The 17776-nt window shown below is 46.6% G+C and overlaps 3 protein-coding genes and 1 non-coding gene across 5 annotated transcripts in view; 2 read left to right on the top strand and 2 right to left on the bottom strand.

Moving 5' to 3' along the window:
• Positions 1–135: 135 nt before the first annotated feature.
• LOC135823459 (uncharacterized) lies at positions 136–7232 on the bottom strand. Of its 2 annotated transcripts, none has more exons than XM_065336308.1 (5): positions 6729–7232; positions 5434–5569; positions 2071–2130; positions 1339–1461; positions 136–1111 (listed from the first exon to the last, which is right to left on the bottom strand). In XM_065336308.1, exons 1-5 carry the CDS (start codon positions 6767–6769, stop codon positions 233–235), a joined length of 1239 nt encoding a protein of 412 aa, XP_065192380.1. In that variant the 5' UTR covers positions 6770–7232; the 3' UTR covers positions 136–232. The 2 variants fall into 2 exon arrangements, with proteins under 2 accessions (XP_065192380.1, XP_065192379.1); XM_065336307.1 differs by having other exon boundaries at positions 2005–2130; positions 6729–7223.
• A 993-nt stretch (positions 7233–8225) lies between these two features.
• LOC135823457 (uncharacterized) lies at positions 8226–15137 on the top strand. Its single transcript, XM_065336306.1, has 7 exons — positions 8226–8816; positions 10337–10497; positions 11135–11205; positions 11996–12204; positions 12889–13095; positions 13686–13808; positions 14156–15137. Exons 2-7 carry the CDS (start codon positions 10400–10402, stop codon positions 14324–14326), a joined length of 879 nt encoding a protein of 292 aa, XP_065192378.1. The 5' UTR covers positions 8226–8816; positions 10337–10399; the 3' UTR covers positions 14327–15137.
• Positions 15138–16466: 1329 nt separating this feature from the next.
• Positions 16467–16537, bottom strand: Trnag-gcc (transfer RNA glycine (anticodon GCC)). Its single transcript has one exon. It is a non-coding gene; the product is annotated as a tRNA-Gly (tRNA).
• Positions 16538–16962: 425 nt separating this feature from the next.
• Positions 16963–17776, top strand: part of LOC135822666 (spermatogenesis-associated protein 17-like) — an 11421-nt gene continuing 10607 nt past the window's right edge. Inside the window, exon 1 of the mRNA XM_065335476.1 lies at positions 16963–17409. Within this exon, the coding sequence (XP_065191548.1) occupies positions 17336–17409 (74 nt within the window). The 5' untranslated portion in view covers positions 16963–17335. The remainder of the gene's footprint in view (positions 17410–17776) is intronic.

Genomic DNA, 17776 nt, shown 5'->3' with positions numbered 1-17776 from the left:
AGCCCGCATGGCATGGTATTGCCAGGCCTGTCAGTAACAAGTCTGCACTGGGTCCGCTGCCCCTCGTCACGAGACTGTCAGGATCAGAAGCGAGACACGCACGGAAAGAGACAGAGCCAGAGAATCTGCGTGGTCTGAAACAACACAAGAGGATTGCAGCCTTGCTGCCACACTCCAGACTAACATCCATGGAAAAGACCATTGTTAACATGTTTTCAGTATAATATTATCATCACGGGTGACCAGGCGGATCCGAACTCCGAGGTACATGTACATCCTGACTAACATGCCGTGAAAACTTTGCTGATCGAGCACCATGCTGTGTAGTGTCTCTAACGTTAGCACTCTCACTTCTTGACCATACGTATCTAGAACGAGATTTGTCGGAGAACACTACATTCCCCGATCGGTACAGGGGCTTCTCTGCTTTCTCTGCTTCCTCGCTGGCCTTTTTCCGAAACTCGGCAATCTTTCGCCTCTTCTCCTGCATCTGTTCGCTTTCATCCCAGTAGTCGTCGTCTTCATCCTCGCTATACGGATTGAGATCCACGTGACGTTTTGAACGATCACTGCGGTCGGCATGACAACCCTCACCTTCAGCGTGGCTTTCACTGAATTTATAACCCATTGGGCGGCGTCGTTCACGACGGAATGCGTCCCCCGGTATCTCCGGCTGATAGAAACCAAAGCTAGGCTCCGTTGCAGTTGGTCGGCTTAGCTTCAAGAGCTCATGGTTGAAATCCGTCCAATCCTTCTTCTTCTTTTCAGCTTGCTCATCGGTGGTGTCGCCGCGGAGATCGTTCAGCTGCCGACGGTATCGTTCATTCATCGCGCAAAGGTCGGCGTCCATGAACTTGTAGCGCATGCGAATGCCTCGCGAGGTGCCGTAGCGTTTCTGGTGCAAGTCCTCCAAGTGCTGTTCGTGCTTGCGTGGCTGTTGTATCACCGCCCGTACTCTGGCCAATGTGTCCAGCCTCCACAGTAGCTTTCTCTCAGCTTTCACGTGATTCATGTACTCCATGTGCTCAGTCATGTAGGTGCTGAACTCTCGGTACATCCGGCGGTGAACGGCTAGGAGAAATCCTATGCTCACGCCGTTGTAGCGAGTCATCTATTCGGCAAGAAAGGATGCACATGCATAATATTATAGATTATATACAGACAATGATTACATGGGCAGATTAAACTCGTTTAATATGGTCCTCTCTTTTTTTAATGATTACGTGGATAATTATGAAACCACGCGCCTGTTCTCTCACATCCTTTTAAAACTTTGACATTGGAACGAATAGGTTCGTTTGAATGTTGTAGTCGATTCCTTTCTCCCAACCAACCTACCTCGCGGCAATTGAGAAAGAAGACAAATTGAGCCGAGCCGATCTTGTAAGAATCCTTTACTTGATCTGACATCTTCTTGAAATCTATGGTCGCCTTGATGACATCAGCTGGTGCCTTCCAACGCTAAAGAAACATAAACACACCAACAAAACAAAAACAAAAATCACCAAGCCACAATATTGCTAGGCAGTAGTGGAATTATTGTGCTTTAAAGCTTTTACAAGTACGGTTCTGCTTTAGATCCTAGTGTACATGTACATGTATTATATTATTATTATTATTATTATTGTTTACTATGAACGCAGCCCACTGCGGAAAATGTTGATAACAACATAAAGCAAGACAAAGGAGATGCAGGGACGACGTGCTGATGTACTGAGATCAGCTCGACCGACCAGGGGTCTCTTTGTTAGTGTTTCAAGTACAGTCAACTTTGCGTATAACGACACTCGGCGGGGTATCAGAAAAGAGTCGTTATTCGCGAAGTGTCGTTATACCCGAAGTCTCATTACATGTATTACAGTAAGATGGGACTTTGCTCTGGGCATGGAATTTCTGTCGTTATTCGCAAATATTGTCGTTTAACCCGCAGTCGTTCTTAGCGAAGTTTACTGAAAGCATCGTAAATGTGTGTTAAATTTAAGAAAGGGGGAGGGGGGGTCTTACTCGGTATAGCGGCATGATGTCTTCGGTGTAGTCGCGTGTCTTATCGTAGAAGAAGACAATAATCACCTTGTTAAAACTCTTGTGTAGCTCGTCTCCATGGAAATACACAAAGTCGTCCAGGTCGTCCTGACAACGAGAATTTGAACACAAACAATCCGCCACCCTAAATTACACTGGTAAGTCCTGGTCTCGCTTCACAAACGCGGGACCGAAATACCAGTCATCAACGTCTTTGTATGCAGGTGGTTTCGATAACCGGGGTTTCTCCCTGCAGATCATATCATTCAATATACCCTGGAAAGTACAGTGCTCCTCAATGAAATCCGATCACGTGAATCAAGTTTTCACTCTGCGCCAGTAGTACGCATTCGTCTGGTGGGGCTCCACAGCTAGCGACCGGGGTGGCAATCACTTTCTTGTTAGGATTGCATTGAGCAGTACAGTACAAATGATTGTTTTCACCCGGAGGATGACGGGCCATGCCCGAAAATTTGATGAATTCAACTATTTGAACAGGCGGCGAGGTGACAACAATTTTAAAGGGGAAGTATACCCTAAAATCAAATTTTCACCAGTTGTAGTCTTCTGGGTGCTGAGTCGAATGGTCTTGGTCCGAGGAAGCTGCGACGCTCCCTTCCTACTTGAATCCCAATCGAACTCGCGCACTTCCACCGAAACTGGGTGACTGCGCCCTACGAGATGGGGATTTGTATGCAAAATGTCACTAAAAGCGCCATTTCGTTCTTATAAAAGCACGGATGACCGCGATTGGCCCATATGTTGTAGTCTTTTGGACGCTGAGTCGACTGGTTTTGGTCCGAAAAGGCTCCGATGCAGCGTTCCTCCTTTATTCCCAATCGAACATGGTTGAACAAGCGGTCACGTGCTCCTGGGTGCCCAAATCACCTGGTCACCGCGCCAGCAGGCGACAACTTTCACACCAAGGTTCAACTCGGGTTCAACTCGAGTGACAGGACTGTACCCAAAAAAGGTCAAACAGGCTAGTAAGTTGTACCCTGCAGGCACGGTGACCAGGTGACTGGTGTACGCAGGAGCACGTGACCGCTTGTTCAACCATGTTCGATTGGGAATAAAGGAGGAACGCTGCATCGCAGCCTTTTCGGACCAAAACCAGTCGACTCAGCGTCCAAAAGACTACAACATATGGGCCAATCGCGGTGATCCGTGCTTTTATAAGAACGAAATGGCGCTTTTAGTGACATTTTGCATACAAATCCCCATCTAGTAGGGCGCAGTCACCCAGTTTTGGTGGAAGTGCGCGAGTTCGATTGGGATTCAAGTAGGAAGGGAGCGTCGCAGCTTCCTCGGACCAAGACCATTCGACTCAGCACCCAGAAGACTACAACTGGTGAAAATTTGATTTTAGGGTATACTTCCCCTTTAACATGGCAATGAACATAATTATCTGAAGCCTTCGTAACATGTCGCTTCAGCTGATTCGGTTCATTGCCATCTTAATGGGGAAGTATACCCTAAAATCAAATTTTCACCAGTTGTAGTCTTCTGGGTGCTGAGTCGAATGGTCTTGGTCCGAGGAAGCTGCGACGCTCCCTTCCTTCTTTTTTCCCAATCGAACCCGCGCACTTCCACCGAAACTGGGTGACTGCGCCCTACTAGATGGGGATTTGTATGCAAAATGTCACTAAAAGTGCTATGTCGTTCTTATAAAAGCACGGATGACCGCGATTGGCCCATATGTTGTAGTCTTTTGGACGCTGAGTCGACTGGTTTTGGTCCGAAAAGGCTGCGATGCAGCGTTCCTCCTCTATTCCCAATCGAACATGGTTGAACAAGCGGTCACGTGCTCCTGGGTGCCCAAATCACCTGGTCACCGCGCCAGCAGGCTACAACTTTCACACCAAGGTTCAACTCGAGTTCAACTCGAGTGACAGGACTGCAGCCAAAAAAGGTCAAACAGGCTAGTAAGTTGTACCCTGCAGGCACGGTGACCAGCTGACTGGTGTACGCAGGAGCACGTGACCGCTTGTTCAACCATGTTCGATTGGGAATAAAGGAGGAACGCTGCATCGCAGCCTTTTCGGACCAAAACCAGTCGACTCAGCGTCCAAAAGAACAACATATGGGCCAATCGCGGTCATCCGTGCTTTTATAAGAACGAAATGGCCCTTTTAGTGACATTTTGCATACAAATCCCCATCTAGTAGGGCGCAGTCACCCAGTTTCGGTGGAAGTGCGCGAGTTCGATTGGGATTCAAGTAGGAAGGGAGCGTCTCAGCTTTCTCGGACCAAAACCATTCGACTCGGCACCCCGAAGACTACAACTGGTGAAAATTTGATTTTAGGGTATACTTCCCCTATAAAATTCAATTATTTATTTATTTTGACGTGACGTGCGCAGCGAAGAGAACGCATTAGGAAAGTGTGAGTTGAGGTACCTGTAAAGTACCGCACAGTATTGATACAATGAAACTTCAGCACAACGTACATGTACATGTACCTCCAAAGGGCATAAAACCAGTACTTTGGGCCAATAAGGTCAAACGACTGAAATATGCAGGGCGTTCCAAAATGTACTTTATGCCCGATGTAAAGAAAAAGTATGCTACAAAGGGGTGCTATAATATACGATGTAAATAAACTGTGGTTCAGCGTGCAGACTTGGTGGCATACTGGGTGGTCACCTATGACTATATCATGTGGTCCTTTAGGAGTTTACGTCGGGCCCTAAACACGACGGCTACTTTGGCCAACCGGACAACAAAGAAGTTGAGACCAAAGAGAATGATTTTCTTTTCTTGCGCATGCTTATGTGATAGTGACGTAATAGACGGTGCGTGAGGTCGCTACAGTCCTTTGACTACACTTTGCAGCTGTACATGTACAGATGAGTATACACACGAAGGACACAAACGAGGATTTTAGAGTTCGACAAACACTAAAACTTCACTTGTACCGTTTTAACGTGTGCAAAAGCGTTCCACATTATTGTGTGGAGCCTTCTCCACTGGCAAAAGGGAACTTCTTTGCAGACGAGTATACACGTACATGTAGGTGAGACAAAGTTCACATCTTCGCGTTGCTCCTGTTATAGAATTGTGCATATGTAACTATTGCACTATGATAATGCACATGCAGTGCACCACCTTTGCCAGTGTCCAGTGTCCAAGGCGAGAATTAGAGAGCTGTGGGGTTGAAACAAGAGCTCTCAAACACCTCCTGAGTCCCTACAGCCAGAACCCACCCACCATGCATTTCGTCTCAGGTATACTAATACTGGTGTTCACTCAAACTACCAAGCAGACAGAGATCTACATAAGCCACAACTTCATTACCTTAAGGGTCTAAACCAGGGAGTCGTAAAGTAACGATATTGCACAACTCCCTGGAGAATAAAGGAGTGCATGAGAATTCACTATTGGCTTCACTGCAGTCTCTCTCCAGGCTTACCTCACTTGGTATATCATACAGACCATCCGCCGAGCACCGCACTTTCGGAGCAATGTACGGCTTGAGGTCGTACTCGTACTTGTGTCTGGCGAGGAAGTTCCTCACGACCTTCTTCTCCCGCTTCCACAACTTGCCACTGTGTCAGAAACACGCCAACACACGGTCTATAAGTACACACGTGTATCAGCTTTATGCAGTCTATCACGTGTGCATGGGCATGCGATATGAAAAGTGCCCGCTAAAAGGAGTATTATCTCCATGCATCTAAGTCCTTGTCTTAGCTATGACATGGTTACCTACAGTAGGGAAGGCTTGGCCATGATGTGCAGACCACTCCCCGTACCGTTCCGGGTGCACCGGTGTTTGCCACAATGTTAAAATATTTTAAATGGGAATCGTTCTGATTATGGTCTAACTTCGCGCACAAGCAGATTCTTCTTCGACCTCAAGGTGTGATCTGCGCTCACATACAGTCAGACCTCGCATAACCGCACACATCCGTTTTCCAGAAAAATAACCGGATAGGCGAGGGAACCGGTTAATCGAACACACATACTGTATAATGTGCATGGCATGTGCTGTAAATCGGCAACCAACGATTTTCTACCGGATGGCGAGGGATCCGGATAAACGAGGATCGGATAAGCGAGGTCTGCCTGTACAGTCATGGGCATGTAGGACTTAGAGTAAAGAGGATACAACGTCCACTAGTCGTCATGACCACTAGTCGTCATGACGAGGTATTAGATAAACCTTGTGTTGTTCACACATGTTGTTGGTTTGACAGCATGATTGTGACAAGATGGAGGACACCGTGTTCGGAAAACAGTGACCTTTTACTTATAGAGAGGGTCAGGACCGGGTCTAACGTACGGGACAGATGGTCGCAACCCACCGGGGCTCTACCAACCGTGGATGGTTGTAGAAAGGTCACTGTTTCCGAACACGGTGTCTCCACTCAGAGTCCACTGTCAAAAAACAACATGTCGTCATGACGTGTACGGGAAATACTAGAGACGAGTACTGGGTTATGGTAAGAAAAAAAGTACTTGTTGAAAGTAGTTCTATGCTGGCGACTAGGGTGGAGGATGAACGGTAAACACGATGGTAAGAATAAGAAGACTGAGAAGAGAACTAGATAGAACGGAACGGGATAGACACGATGGGGAGATGTGCTTGGGAGAGATGCGAGCCATGCAACAACGAAGATGACATTGGAGGAGTTTACTGACTATGTGGATGGCTTGTGGAGATATCTGGCTAAAAGGAAGCAGTCATCGCCCCTCGCCGCTTACCTTAGTCCTATTGGCCATTCCACTTCCTCCGGCGTTGCCATACTCGAGACACAGTGACCTGGTGACTAACTCACAACGAAACTGATCATAAAGAAACTCTAGACTCACAGGTAGCTCGCGAGTCCTGATTGACAAAACACAGTATCCCTATTTCCTTTTTCCCACTGCACTGCCTTTGCTGTGATGCAAACAAGCTACATAATCGTCATTGACACATGTACGTACAAGACGCATTCAATGACTTATGTACGATTTCATGCAGTGGTACTTCTCAGGCATACAAGACTGTGATGATGTTGAAGACCGCAGAACTGGACACATCGGCGCAGGGCAACGATCAGCTTGCTTGGCTGGACACTGCACACAAGACAACACGACGTTTTTGCATGACAGCACGGCACTGCAATCTAGTGCAGTGTCGCTGGTTGAAAGACTAAAAGTTTTCTGCGTCGACCGAGTCTACTTGGAAGCATTGTTGTGGGTTGTGATATAGAAGGTGTGGGCATAGACTGATGGACATAGTGCTAACGGTTAAACCCTGGATTGGTGAGAAAACTGGTCTAGCCACCTACGACCACGTACCAAGTGCGGAATGACTACCATTTCTTCATCTCACGGGATAAATTCTGCATTGAAGGAGAAAGACGCTGTTACTAGTGTTGGTCGTTTTGAAGTTTTTCCGTGCCAGTTTCATGGTTTTGTAGTTGTCACAGTCAGGCTAGGCGTAGAACTACACCAGGACAGGACTCAAGACTCGCGTCCGTCCTATAGCCAAGTGTAGAAACTGCGTCACTGGTATCACTGGTATGGAGTTGTCGCACGCTAGAAGAATGATGGTGTGTTTAGTATTACATGTGCTCAATGATTATAATCCTTTCGGCTCACGTTTTTGCAGGAACAATAATAATTGTTGCTCAGCAGCTGTACACAGTACAGCCTAGTCCGGGCAGCTTACCCGGTAACGTGACAAATGCATTCACTACTTCCAAGAGTACACGAGAATTAGTAATAGTTACGTGTAATGGTGTGATATACGGGGTAATTTCAGTGCCAAAACTGCATAAGAATTCTATGTTGAAGGACGTGGTTGTTCGCGGTAACCTACACCGTACCACTAACACCACCGCATGTATTGCATACTGCGTGTATCAAAACTCTTCCACCGACCTCGGCGATAAAAAGCAAAAAAGATCATGATTGTATCCGTATCCTTGCAATTTATCCGCTCTTGAACTTGAAGAATGTTCTAGCAGCTTGAACGGCCTTACAATCATGTACTGATGTAGAAGTCATACACTGGGCAGTTGGCATAATGAACGCCGTAAGATAATACTGCAATGTAATACTAGACAACCACCGCACACATCATTGTATTGACAATGATGTTGTACTAAGTACATGACTGTATAACCTATTTACATGTACTCCCAAAACTTGGATCATTTTTTATATCAAGTCCTACATGTAATGATGTAGTTTGCCCGAGCTTGGAACGGATTCCCGGAATGTAAAAATGCGGATTTTGTACAGTCCGTTCGTTCCGAGCAGCAGCCCTGTTGTATCATGACTGACTGTATTCGCCCCGTGCGTGCCCGTTCTTTCTCAAACGAAGGGAGTTGGCCGAGGCTATCGGCGTTCAAGCGGCCGTACTGCATGGTCGTGAGTGCTTTGCGCAACTCCCTGACTTTCACAGCCACAGGACGATATGCAGCTGCAAGTCCAGGATACCGGCGACTACTTCACGGCAAGCACAACGGCAATGCGGTGCACTGCTCACCAGGAACTATTCCCAGACGAAGATGATGAGTTGTGCCAGTGTTTCACTGCCTCCCCGCGCATCCTGAGCCGAAAAATCTCGAACAGCCGTCCGGTGGTGGACTGCGAGATACAGCCATGGCTCGCCATAAAAGACCATGTCGCAGGTCAGCGCTGCCAGCAAGCCCTGCTGCAGTCGTCGTTGCAAAAGAAAACACCCCAGTGCAGCATCCGACTTCAGAGTTTCTTGCGCTCGGAGGAAGTGGTGTGGGTTGACTTTGCTGAAAGTAGATCGGACGAACACTGCTTGCACGGCGCGGCCAAACCATCAAGGTGAGTAACGGATGTTGATTATAAGCTGAGCGTCAAGGTAGATTGAAATTGTTCATTGTTTAGTGCTGGGAATCACGGTACTTCTCCAGCCAACGTAGCGATAACATTGTGGTCTCCTCCAGCATTTTAGCGATCTTAGTTGTACTTGAGTAGACGGAAAGCGGGAATGATTGGTCAATGAGTATGTGCTTGCATGCCTACCCATGATCAGGAGTTCGATTCCGAGCATCAAATGAGTAAATGCCAAGAGGCAATCGAGGACCTCTCTTTGCATGCATAGCGGGAGCGGCAACTGCCCTGGATCCATTCTTGTTTTCAGTCTTGTGTGCTTATTGTATTGGTCTCCATTGGGAATAACTCGGCTTTCACAAACAGCCTTGAAGAACGCTTGGCCCAGTTGTACAAAGGAAACCTGGTACCCGTGCTAGCTCCTAGATTCGCTGGCAATGGTGAACAGGAATGGCAGTGACTGATGAGCACTAAAAGGAATGTTAGAACATCTGGATTAGAGTACTAGTATTGGCATGTTCATCCAAATAGGGGCATTTCCTGATGCTGACTTGGCTGATGGAAGTGACCTATTGGCACTGCAACAGCCATACTAATAGTAATAGCATTAGAGAGGATAGCCAGGGTGCTACAGGCTTCTCACCCATATCGTGTAGCCTTTACTTTGAGCCATGCACTGATGTGCATGTAGATTGCAGGTGGTAATGCCTGTACTGGAACAGTCATTCCCTGTTTAGTGTTCAAGCTGACTTGGTTGCTTGAACAATTGTTACTGGTTTCAACGTAAGCCACCAGTGTGTGACTAAGTTACATTGCATAATCCCATAGGGTACACTGGTCAGGAGTGATCATAATACTCAGAACCGGAATTTAGTGCTTGGTGCTTGCCTGTTTACTTATACCCAATGGGGATGAACAGGACTTAATTTGAGTCTTGGTATTGGCGATTTCCCCTTCATAACTTCCAACTGATCAGCCAGATATCTCCTATGTTACTATAGATATTATTACCTAATCCGTCAGAGTATTGTTCGCAAGACAAGTCATGGTGATGCACCAGTACACAGAGTTTGGGAGGGGGGGGGGGGAGAAAACTGCTGAGTCATGCTGCATTATGTGCAATGAGATCCATGCCTTCCCCGGCTTGACCGATACATGATGAGAATTCCACTAAGTGCTAAAGTCATGGTGAATTTTGCACTGTTCCACGAAATCTAACCCCAGGCACAATACATTATTATAGATGTGTTTGAGTAGAACCACTACTAAACTTGGCTGCCTGAATGTATATCACAGTGTGCACATAGTCATTGCCAACATCACAGCCTTGAAGAGAAACCCATGTGCTCTTGGGATTGTTTATGGTCAAAGTCAATGAATGATGTACTCTGAGTTGATAATGTTTACTCACAGGCTTACAGCCCAGTGGGTCCTGTTTAGTGCATTAATGATAGTCATGCATTTTGTGAGTGTTTACTCCTCATGTCATTGTTCACTCTGCTCAATCACAGGAAGTGCCACGCCTGAGGTTGCGTAAGAGTCACGCCTAAACCGCCTAACAGAGCTGCTCAACCATGTCCCGTCTACTGTGCTGTGCATCACTTGGGATGCTTCTCATTGCATTCATCGTGGTCTCCTCTGTTCCGGAGAGCACCGAAGCAACACCGAGATTGTAAGGCTGAACGTATCCTAGAGTATTCTCTCACCACTAGGGTATAGCAGGGTTAGAGAATCCTTACCTGCTTGAAGTACATTATTACAGTCATCATCTACATCTACGTCATTGAGAATTGTGCCCTCCCCTAATCAAAGGTTGACAGCTACTTATGAAGCGCAGGATGTCACAGGCAGTACTAGTTGTTGTCGTCATGAACTGCTGCATTTTACCCAACCCCATCCAGCGTAGGAGTCAGCCAGCCAAGTATGGCGTGGATGTCCGTATTGCTCTCTGTAGCATGCTCAACATAAACTGACCTGTGAATAACAATAGTTCTAAGCAACCAGATTGACATCCATCGTAACGTTAAGCCAAGAGTAGTTTGGAATCTATGGTTTTGAACTGTAGACCAGATGATGATGATGTGTGTATGTGTGTGTGTGTGTGTGTGTGTGTGTGTGTGTGTGTGTGTGTGTGTGTGTGTGTGTGTATGTGGGGCCAGTATTTCATATTTCATAATTTTATCAAATCGCTAATGTTGTAACTCTTCTCGTGAATTATTATCAAAAAACACATTCACCATTCAATTGTAATAGATTATCTATTACAATTGAATGGTGAATGTGTTTTTTTCTTTGGTTTTTCATTGCAGCTTCAGTTTCGGAGGAGGAAAATGGAATCGCGGCCGCGTTAGAAGTTATCGGCGGCCATGGAACTTTCGCTGTGAGTTACTATTCATGCGTTGTTCATGTATGTGTTGTGTGCACAGTACATAGGGGATGTCCGTGCGCATTGCGGTGTGGAAATAGCTAAGTTCAGCACAAAGCTTACTACTTATAATAGATGAAGAAAGGAAAAGCACAAAATGTTACGAGTTATTACGAACTGTCCACCAGCGTAACCAGATCTGATACAGTCAGCGAGTGCGACAAATGGCACAAAACTGACAAGGAGTACTGAGACATTCGTATAAGATCTGGTTACGTTGGTGGACAGTTTGTCATAACTCGTAACATGTTGTGCTTTTCCTTTCTTCAACGTAATTATAATTGGCTCACCATCCGAGTACTTCTAATAGGCTAAAACTTCTTCAAGAACCGTATTCCCAGAGTATAAGCCGCACCCAGGTTATTTGTCAAGACACACAGACCTCTACCCTGTTTTCACCGCTAATTTGACCATCGTATTATAAGCTGCACAGAGGTTTTTTGGGTGAATCATGAGTGCTGCAAGTGCGGCATATTTTTTATTTTATTTTAATTTTTTTATCGTCTCCACTTCATGGCACATAATAAATAATACATAGCCAATACAAGAAAGGGAGGGTGAATCCAACCACGGAAAATAGCATTATCAAAAGAAGAAAGGTAAGGGAGGTGTACTCTGGAAAATACAGTATGTATTTTGTGGACATCCTGTATTGCAATCTGCTGCTGGGGGAGAGAATGTTGCCACTGATGTCATTCCTGGCTTCTCTGTGCCTTTTCTTGTATGCTGCTTTTTTTTGCTTCAGATTTCTTCACTCGCCGCTTCAATTACTACAAGGCGAAACCGCCGAAGCCCAAGCCAGTAACCAGCATGGCCCCGGCGACTGAGCCACCGACCATGTGCGCTCCGGTGCAGACGTGCAACGTTACCGACCAGCTGGACTCTCTGACCAGCGCCCTGTACAGCGCACTCTTTTCTCAGGCCACCGAGGTGGCGCGCGCCACCGCTCAGGAGGTCAGCCATTATTAGCACACGGCTCAGTGTGTACCGTAAACTGTTTGCTGTTGTCTGATGGTTCGCTTAGCACTGTGTACCCAACTCTCAATATTTTCAACAGGGATAAGAAGTTATTTACTTGGAAGTAGGAAAGTGAGGTCCTGTTGATATCACGGTTTCCGTGTTGTGTTGAGTGGCAAACCAGTGCTTATGATACGACTGTTTTTTTTCCACTCAATACAAAGCATCTCAAATGATGAGATTGTTGGGTATTGGCCTTCATCAGGGTGATGATTAGAACAGGGGTTTCATCCACAAATATACTCGCAATCCAGTTTCCAATGCCAATAGGATGATTTAGGCTGAATGAACAGTAATGCACGATGAAGAACTGAGCCTATCCTTTAGTTATTGCATGTATGGCATCCGGCCTCATAGTGGGACGCTTTCACGTTGCCCAGACAGTCCCTGAGGCTGCAGGCGTGTATCTACAGGTGCGTGAAAGCCAGTCTGGCCGACTTTAAAGTGAGCTGCGAAATATGTCCATCTATTTTTGATAATTATCTCATGTTTCCCTCGGGATAGTGCAAGCAGGAATAAGTTTTTGGCACATTACAACAATCTCTGGAAACTTTGCATATGATGAGGATGATGGCGATGATGATTGTCTCAATCACTTTTTTTGTGTGTTTTTCATCTAAGGTGTTTGCGGAATTTCAAAACAACCCGGCAGGTGGCGATTGCGCAATGACAGAGCTGGTTGGCAACATGATTACAGCCAATTTGATTCCGTCAATCGTCGACGCTGTGGTGGACTACGACCTGCAGTTGACGTTGAACAATGACAACACGCGTGTGCTTGTTGCCAATTACACAACTCGTGAATTCCCCGTCGTTGGAGCCATTCGGGTATGCTGATCTTAGCGATGACATAACCTGTAGCATCCTGAACAGTCCAGGGACGTCGGGAGGTATTTTAGGGTGGCACGGTCAGCCACCTAAAGTACAATTCACTCGTGGGGTTAAGGTGGCTCCTCTGAAAAATTTCGAAATTTAGACCCCAGATCAGTGCTTTGATTCACAGGGCACTAGGGACAAAGAGTGGTACGGTCAATACCTTAGTGACCGTAGCGTGTCCGATGTCCCCCTGCCCTGCTGTACATCCTCTTGTATAGTTGAGAGCATTTCATCACCATATTGAATAGGTTAGGTTCTGCAAAACGAAAATTCGAATAAAGTTTCGCGACACCGCAAGCAAGTCCATATAACCGGCACTAGCGCTGTTATAGGTGCGATTTTGTCACTGCTCTGGCCGCCAAAGTGCCGGTTATAGGGACTTGTTTGCTGCTGTTTTAGTCACCATTTTAATTCGACTTGAAAGCAATGGTGCGAAAGGCCTCACTTACTCGCACACACGAACTCAATCACTCACTCTCTCTCTCGTTTTTGTTTGTTTCACTGTTGGTGTGGTTGCTACTGATGGTTATGTGGTGGTACAGATTATCCTGACATTTGGTGGTGGCCCTGACCTTATTGATGACAGCACAAACTTGCAAGCGACTATGTTTGAGTTCCGGCCACCTACGGAGAACGTCTTCTTCCCTTTCCCACTCTTGCTACAGGTAAGCATGGCCATAGGAATTGTAAAAGGTTTGGTTTTCTTAGGGTATATCGTCTGACCTCTGTGGGCTAGTTTTACACTTGTATTAGACGCAAGGGGTATATAGCGTTTTGTATGGTATCATCCCTGAGTTATTTCCGTTACCTTGAAATTGATGAAAGATACCTCGTTGTGACGACTGACATATTGCCACCTCATTCTTCCAGTAATCTGTGGCCGTTTGTCTTAGCCAATTAGGTACATTATTTTAATGAATGAATAAAATGCACATCGGCCCACTAAACGAGCCAGGTTGACATAGGTTTTTCCTAGCATTTGTTCTGTGGGTTGTATTCCAACTGTGTCCAGGAGTGCGTGACTACAACAGTATGCGGTGTCAACGTGACACAGCCATCTGTATCTCCAACACCGCCAATGATTGTTGACGGCCCGGACAAAGTGCCCATTCTGATGATCACCGACGTCCAGACGCCCATCCTGGAATTGTCCAATGTCAGATGTACACGCAACCAGTCCTAGATACTCACCCCCTCTTTTCCCCACCCTCTTAAACACCCCCCCCCCCACACACACACACACACGCGCGCACACTTACACCCAAACTCACACACACACACACACACACCTGACTCCAAGAATACTTCGTGGGTGGTAAGAACAAGTTATGCACGTTAATTTTTGCACACACAAGAATACGAAGCCAATCCAGTTCTATACACAGCTGTTCACAATGCTACCTCCACCTAGGATGTATGCACGTGCAGCTGTTAACCCTGTCTATAGCGGCATGCTCTGTACGATCTGCACTACCTCGAGCTACAGAGCTGGCCTGTGACAATCACCCCATGAAAATAACGTAGCGCTGTGTTCGAGAGTACAAGAAGTTCACTCCAGGCAGCACCCGTAGTACTGAGGATGTGCAGTGTGCGGTGCTGTTTTGTTCATGACGGAAACTTTAATGACCACCACTATATCAGTTACCACTAGACTGAACACCCATCTCTGCCCTAACTCCACTACTTAGGATTAGAGTCAACCCAGGATTTGTGGTTCGCATGTGCTACACCAATGCCAACTAATCATCATTGTTATGAAATACAGCAGCACGCTATCAGAAAACATCCACTACTTGTATCATTTTTTATTCTATTGAAGTGGATGTTAGCGAGGAATATTATCACCTCTCGTGGCTGTTCCTTCTTAGAAAAGCTGTCTGTGTGCTCAGCTAAATCAGTTTAAACTACTGTAGAAGTATCCACTGTAAAAATGATCTCCGTCCGTAATGTCTCTATGATTGTGGTCTGAATAACGTTTGTACATGGCAACATTGTATGCTAGAGTGGGACTGTGGCTTGCAGTGAATGTGTGTGTCATGTGTGTGCATCCGATGACTGGAGCCTTGCAACGTTGCCGGGTCACACTGGGTGCACTGTGCAAATGTGTGTATCTGTGAGAGCCGGAGTGACTGAAGGGAGCGAGTTGTTCCTCACACTGCAGTGTCACAGTTTTGGGGCTTTCTGAATCCCTGCCCATCCCCCCCCCCCCCCTGCTCTCCCTGGATAGATGACCCCAAATATTTGTAAGGCAGGGGAAACGTACCAGCCATTGCCTGACCTGGGGACTAATCAGTCCACAACCCTGGCACAGAATAATTCATTAAAGGGGAAGTTAAGGCAAAAATTAAAATTTCACCAGTTGTAGTCTTCAGGGTGCTGAGTCGAATGGTCGTGGTCCGAGGAAGCTGAGACGCTCCCTTCCTACTTGAATCCCAATCGAACTCGCGCACTTCCACCGAAACTGGGTGACTGCGCCCTACTAGATGGGGATTTGTATGCAAAATGTCACTAAAAGCGCCATTTCGTTCTTATAAAAGCACGGATGACCGCGATTGGCCCATATCTTGTAGTCTTTTGGACGCTGAGTCGACTGGTTTTGGTCCGAAAAGGCTGCGATGCAGCGTTCCTCCTTTATTCCCAATCGAACATGGTTGAACAAGTGGTCACGTGCTCCTGCGTACACCAGTCACCTGGTCACCGTGCCTGCAGGGTACAACTAACTAATTACTACAATACTAGCCTGTTTGACCTTTTTTGGGTGCACTCCTGTCACTCGAGTTGAACTCGAGTTGAACTTTGGTGTGAAAGTTGTCGCCTGCTGGCGCGGTGACCAGGTGATTTGGGCACTCAGGAGCACGTGACCGCTTGTTCAACCATGTTCGATTGGGAATAAAGGAGGAACGCTGCATCGTAGCCTTTTCGGACCAAAACCAGTCGACTCAGCGTCCAAAAGACTACAACATATGGGCCAATCGCGGTCATCCGCGCTTTTATAAGAACGAAATGGCCCTTTTAGTGACATTTTGCATACAAATCCCCATCTAGAAGGGCGCAGTCAACCAGTTTCGGTGGAAGTGCGCGAGTTCGATTGGGATTCAAGTAGGAAGGGAGCGTCGCAGCTTCCTCGGACCAAGACCATTCGACTCAGCACCCAGATAGGGCCAGAAGACTACAACTGGTGAAAATTTGATTTTAGGGTACTTCCCCTTTAAAAACTTCAACTAACTAAACTACTTACCGTACTTGAAATGACGCGGCATGTGCAGTGCATCATGCATAGCCTGCCAGTTGTACGAAATCCAGTTTCCTCGGATAAAAAAAAATGCATTGGCCGGGAATCGAACCCGGGCCCCCCGCGTGGCAGGCGAGGATTCTACCACTGAACCACCAATGCTTTGATGGTGTTCTAGACATATTTCGGGATCAAACCCTCACCTGCCGTGGTCTGGCCAAAGCGTACATCTAGCCAGGTATAGTATGCCGGTAGTCGTCAAACACCGATTTTGACGACTCCCTGTCTACTCCACTGTCACCATGACTATGATGTAACATCTTCATGACATGTAGATCTATCACTTACCGCTACCAAGTACCAGGGCTAGGGAGGCATCAATCATGACATGAGTCGATTCTTATGACTCGGGGCATGGTCAGGGAAGTCGTGAAATGCGTGGTAACTGGTATTTTATTTTGTCGCTATGGACATGGACTCTCTTGGTCGCCATGGATTTCTCGTGATGTCCTGTCAAAACATTTTCATTTTGTGTAGATCGACGACACCCAACAAAACTGTCCTCTTGATCTTCTCTTCTCAACTCAAGTCTTCACTTCTTCAGTCGTTCAGAGTGGTGCCTCTACAATACTCAATCGCTTCATTCCTCCTCGTACTCGTAGGCAAGACTGATCTCTGTCACGGGCAGTACTAGATCTGCTCCCTCCTACTTGTAGTGCTCGCACAGCGCTACGAGTACCTCAGCTCTCGGAGTAGTAGCATTAGCAGGTCGACACAGTGGTCGGCTAGAACTCGATTGCGAGGAATATAGCAACTGGCCAAGTTACCAACCTCTGGAGGTGCCTCTGAGATCATGGCTAGATCGCCCCATTTGCCCCGTGATAGTAGTAGCCATTGAAGTAGTTTGTCGGCTAGCGGGCAACAGTGCTACAGAAGCGGCGCGCACGTAGCAGCGACGTGATGGCTGTCTATTTACGGGAGTGTGCCATGCCAGGCGAGGAGAGATTCAAAACGTTCCTGGATGGAATACAAAGGTGCGAGAAATCTAGCTAATACTTCCCTGAACAATAGATAGGCATACACTGTTATCACTGCTTTGAGACTAATTTCTAGAAAGCACCCCAAACATAGTCGTACTCATCGCCAATACTACACTCTACATTCAGTCCTAATCCACACGTGACAAGCTTCTTCAAATTCTCCTTGCTCTACCACAGACAATTAATTATTTTACGTTTATCGGGTCTTGGTAAGTTCCAAACTGGTACAAGAACACCATGAAGATGTACCGTGGAACATAGTACGTCTCCCAAAACTGCACCACTGTGCGCACACATCATTATATATGTACACATACTTCAGTCGTAGTAGATGATCCAACCACCTCTGGAGAGAAAACCC

The sequence above is a fragment of the Sycon ciliatum genome, chromosome 8 (genome assembly GCF_964019385.1).
Source record: "Sycon ciliatum chromosome 8, ocSycCili1.1, whole genome shotgun sequence".
Classification (NCBI taxonomy): domain Eukaryota; kingdom Metazoa; phylum Porifera; class Calcarea; order Leucosolenida; family Sycettidae; genus Sycon; species Sycon ciliatum.
This window is presented reverse-complemented; position numbering and strand designations above follow the sequence as displayed.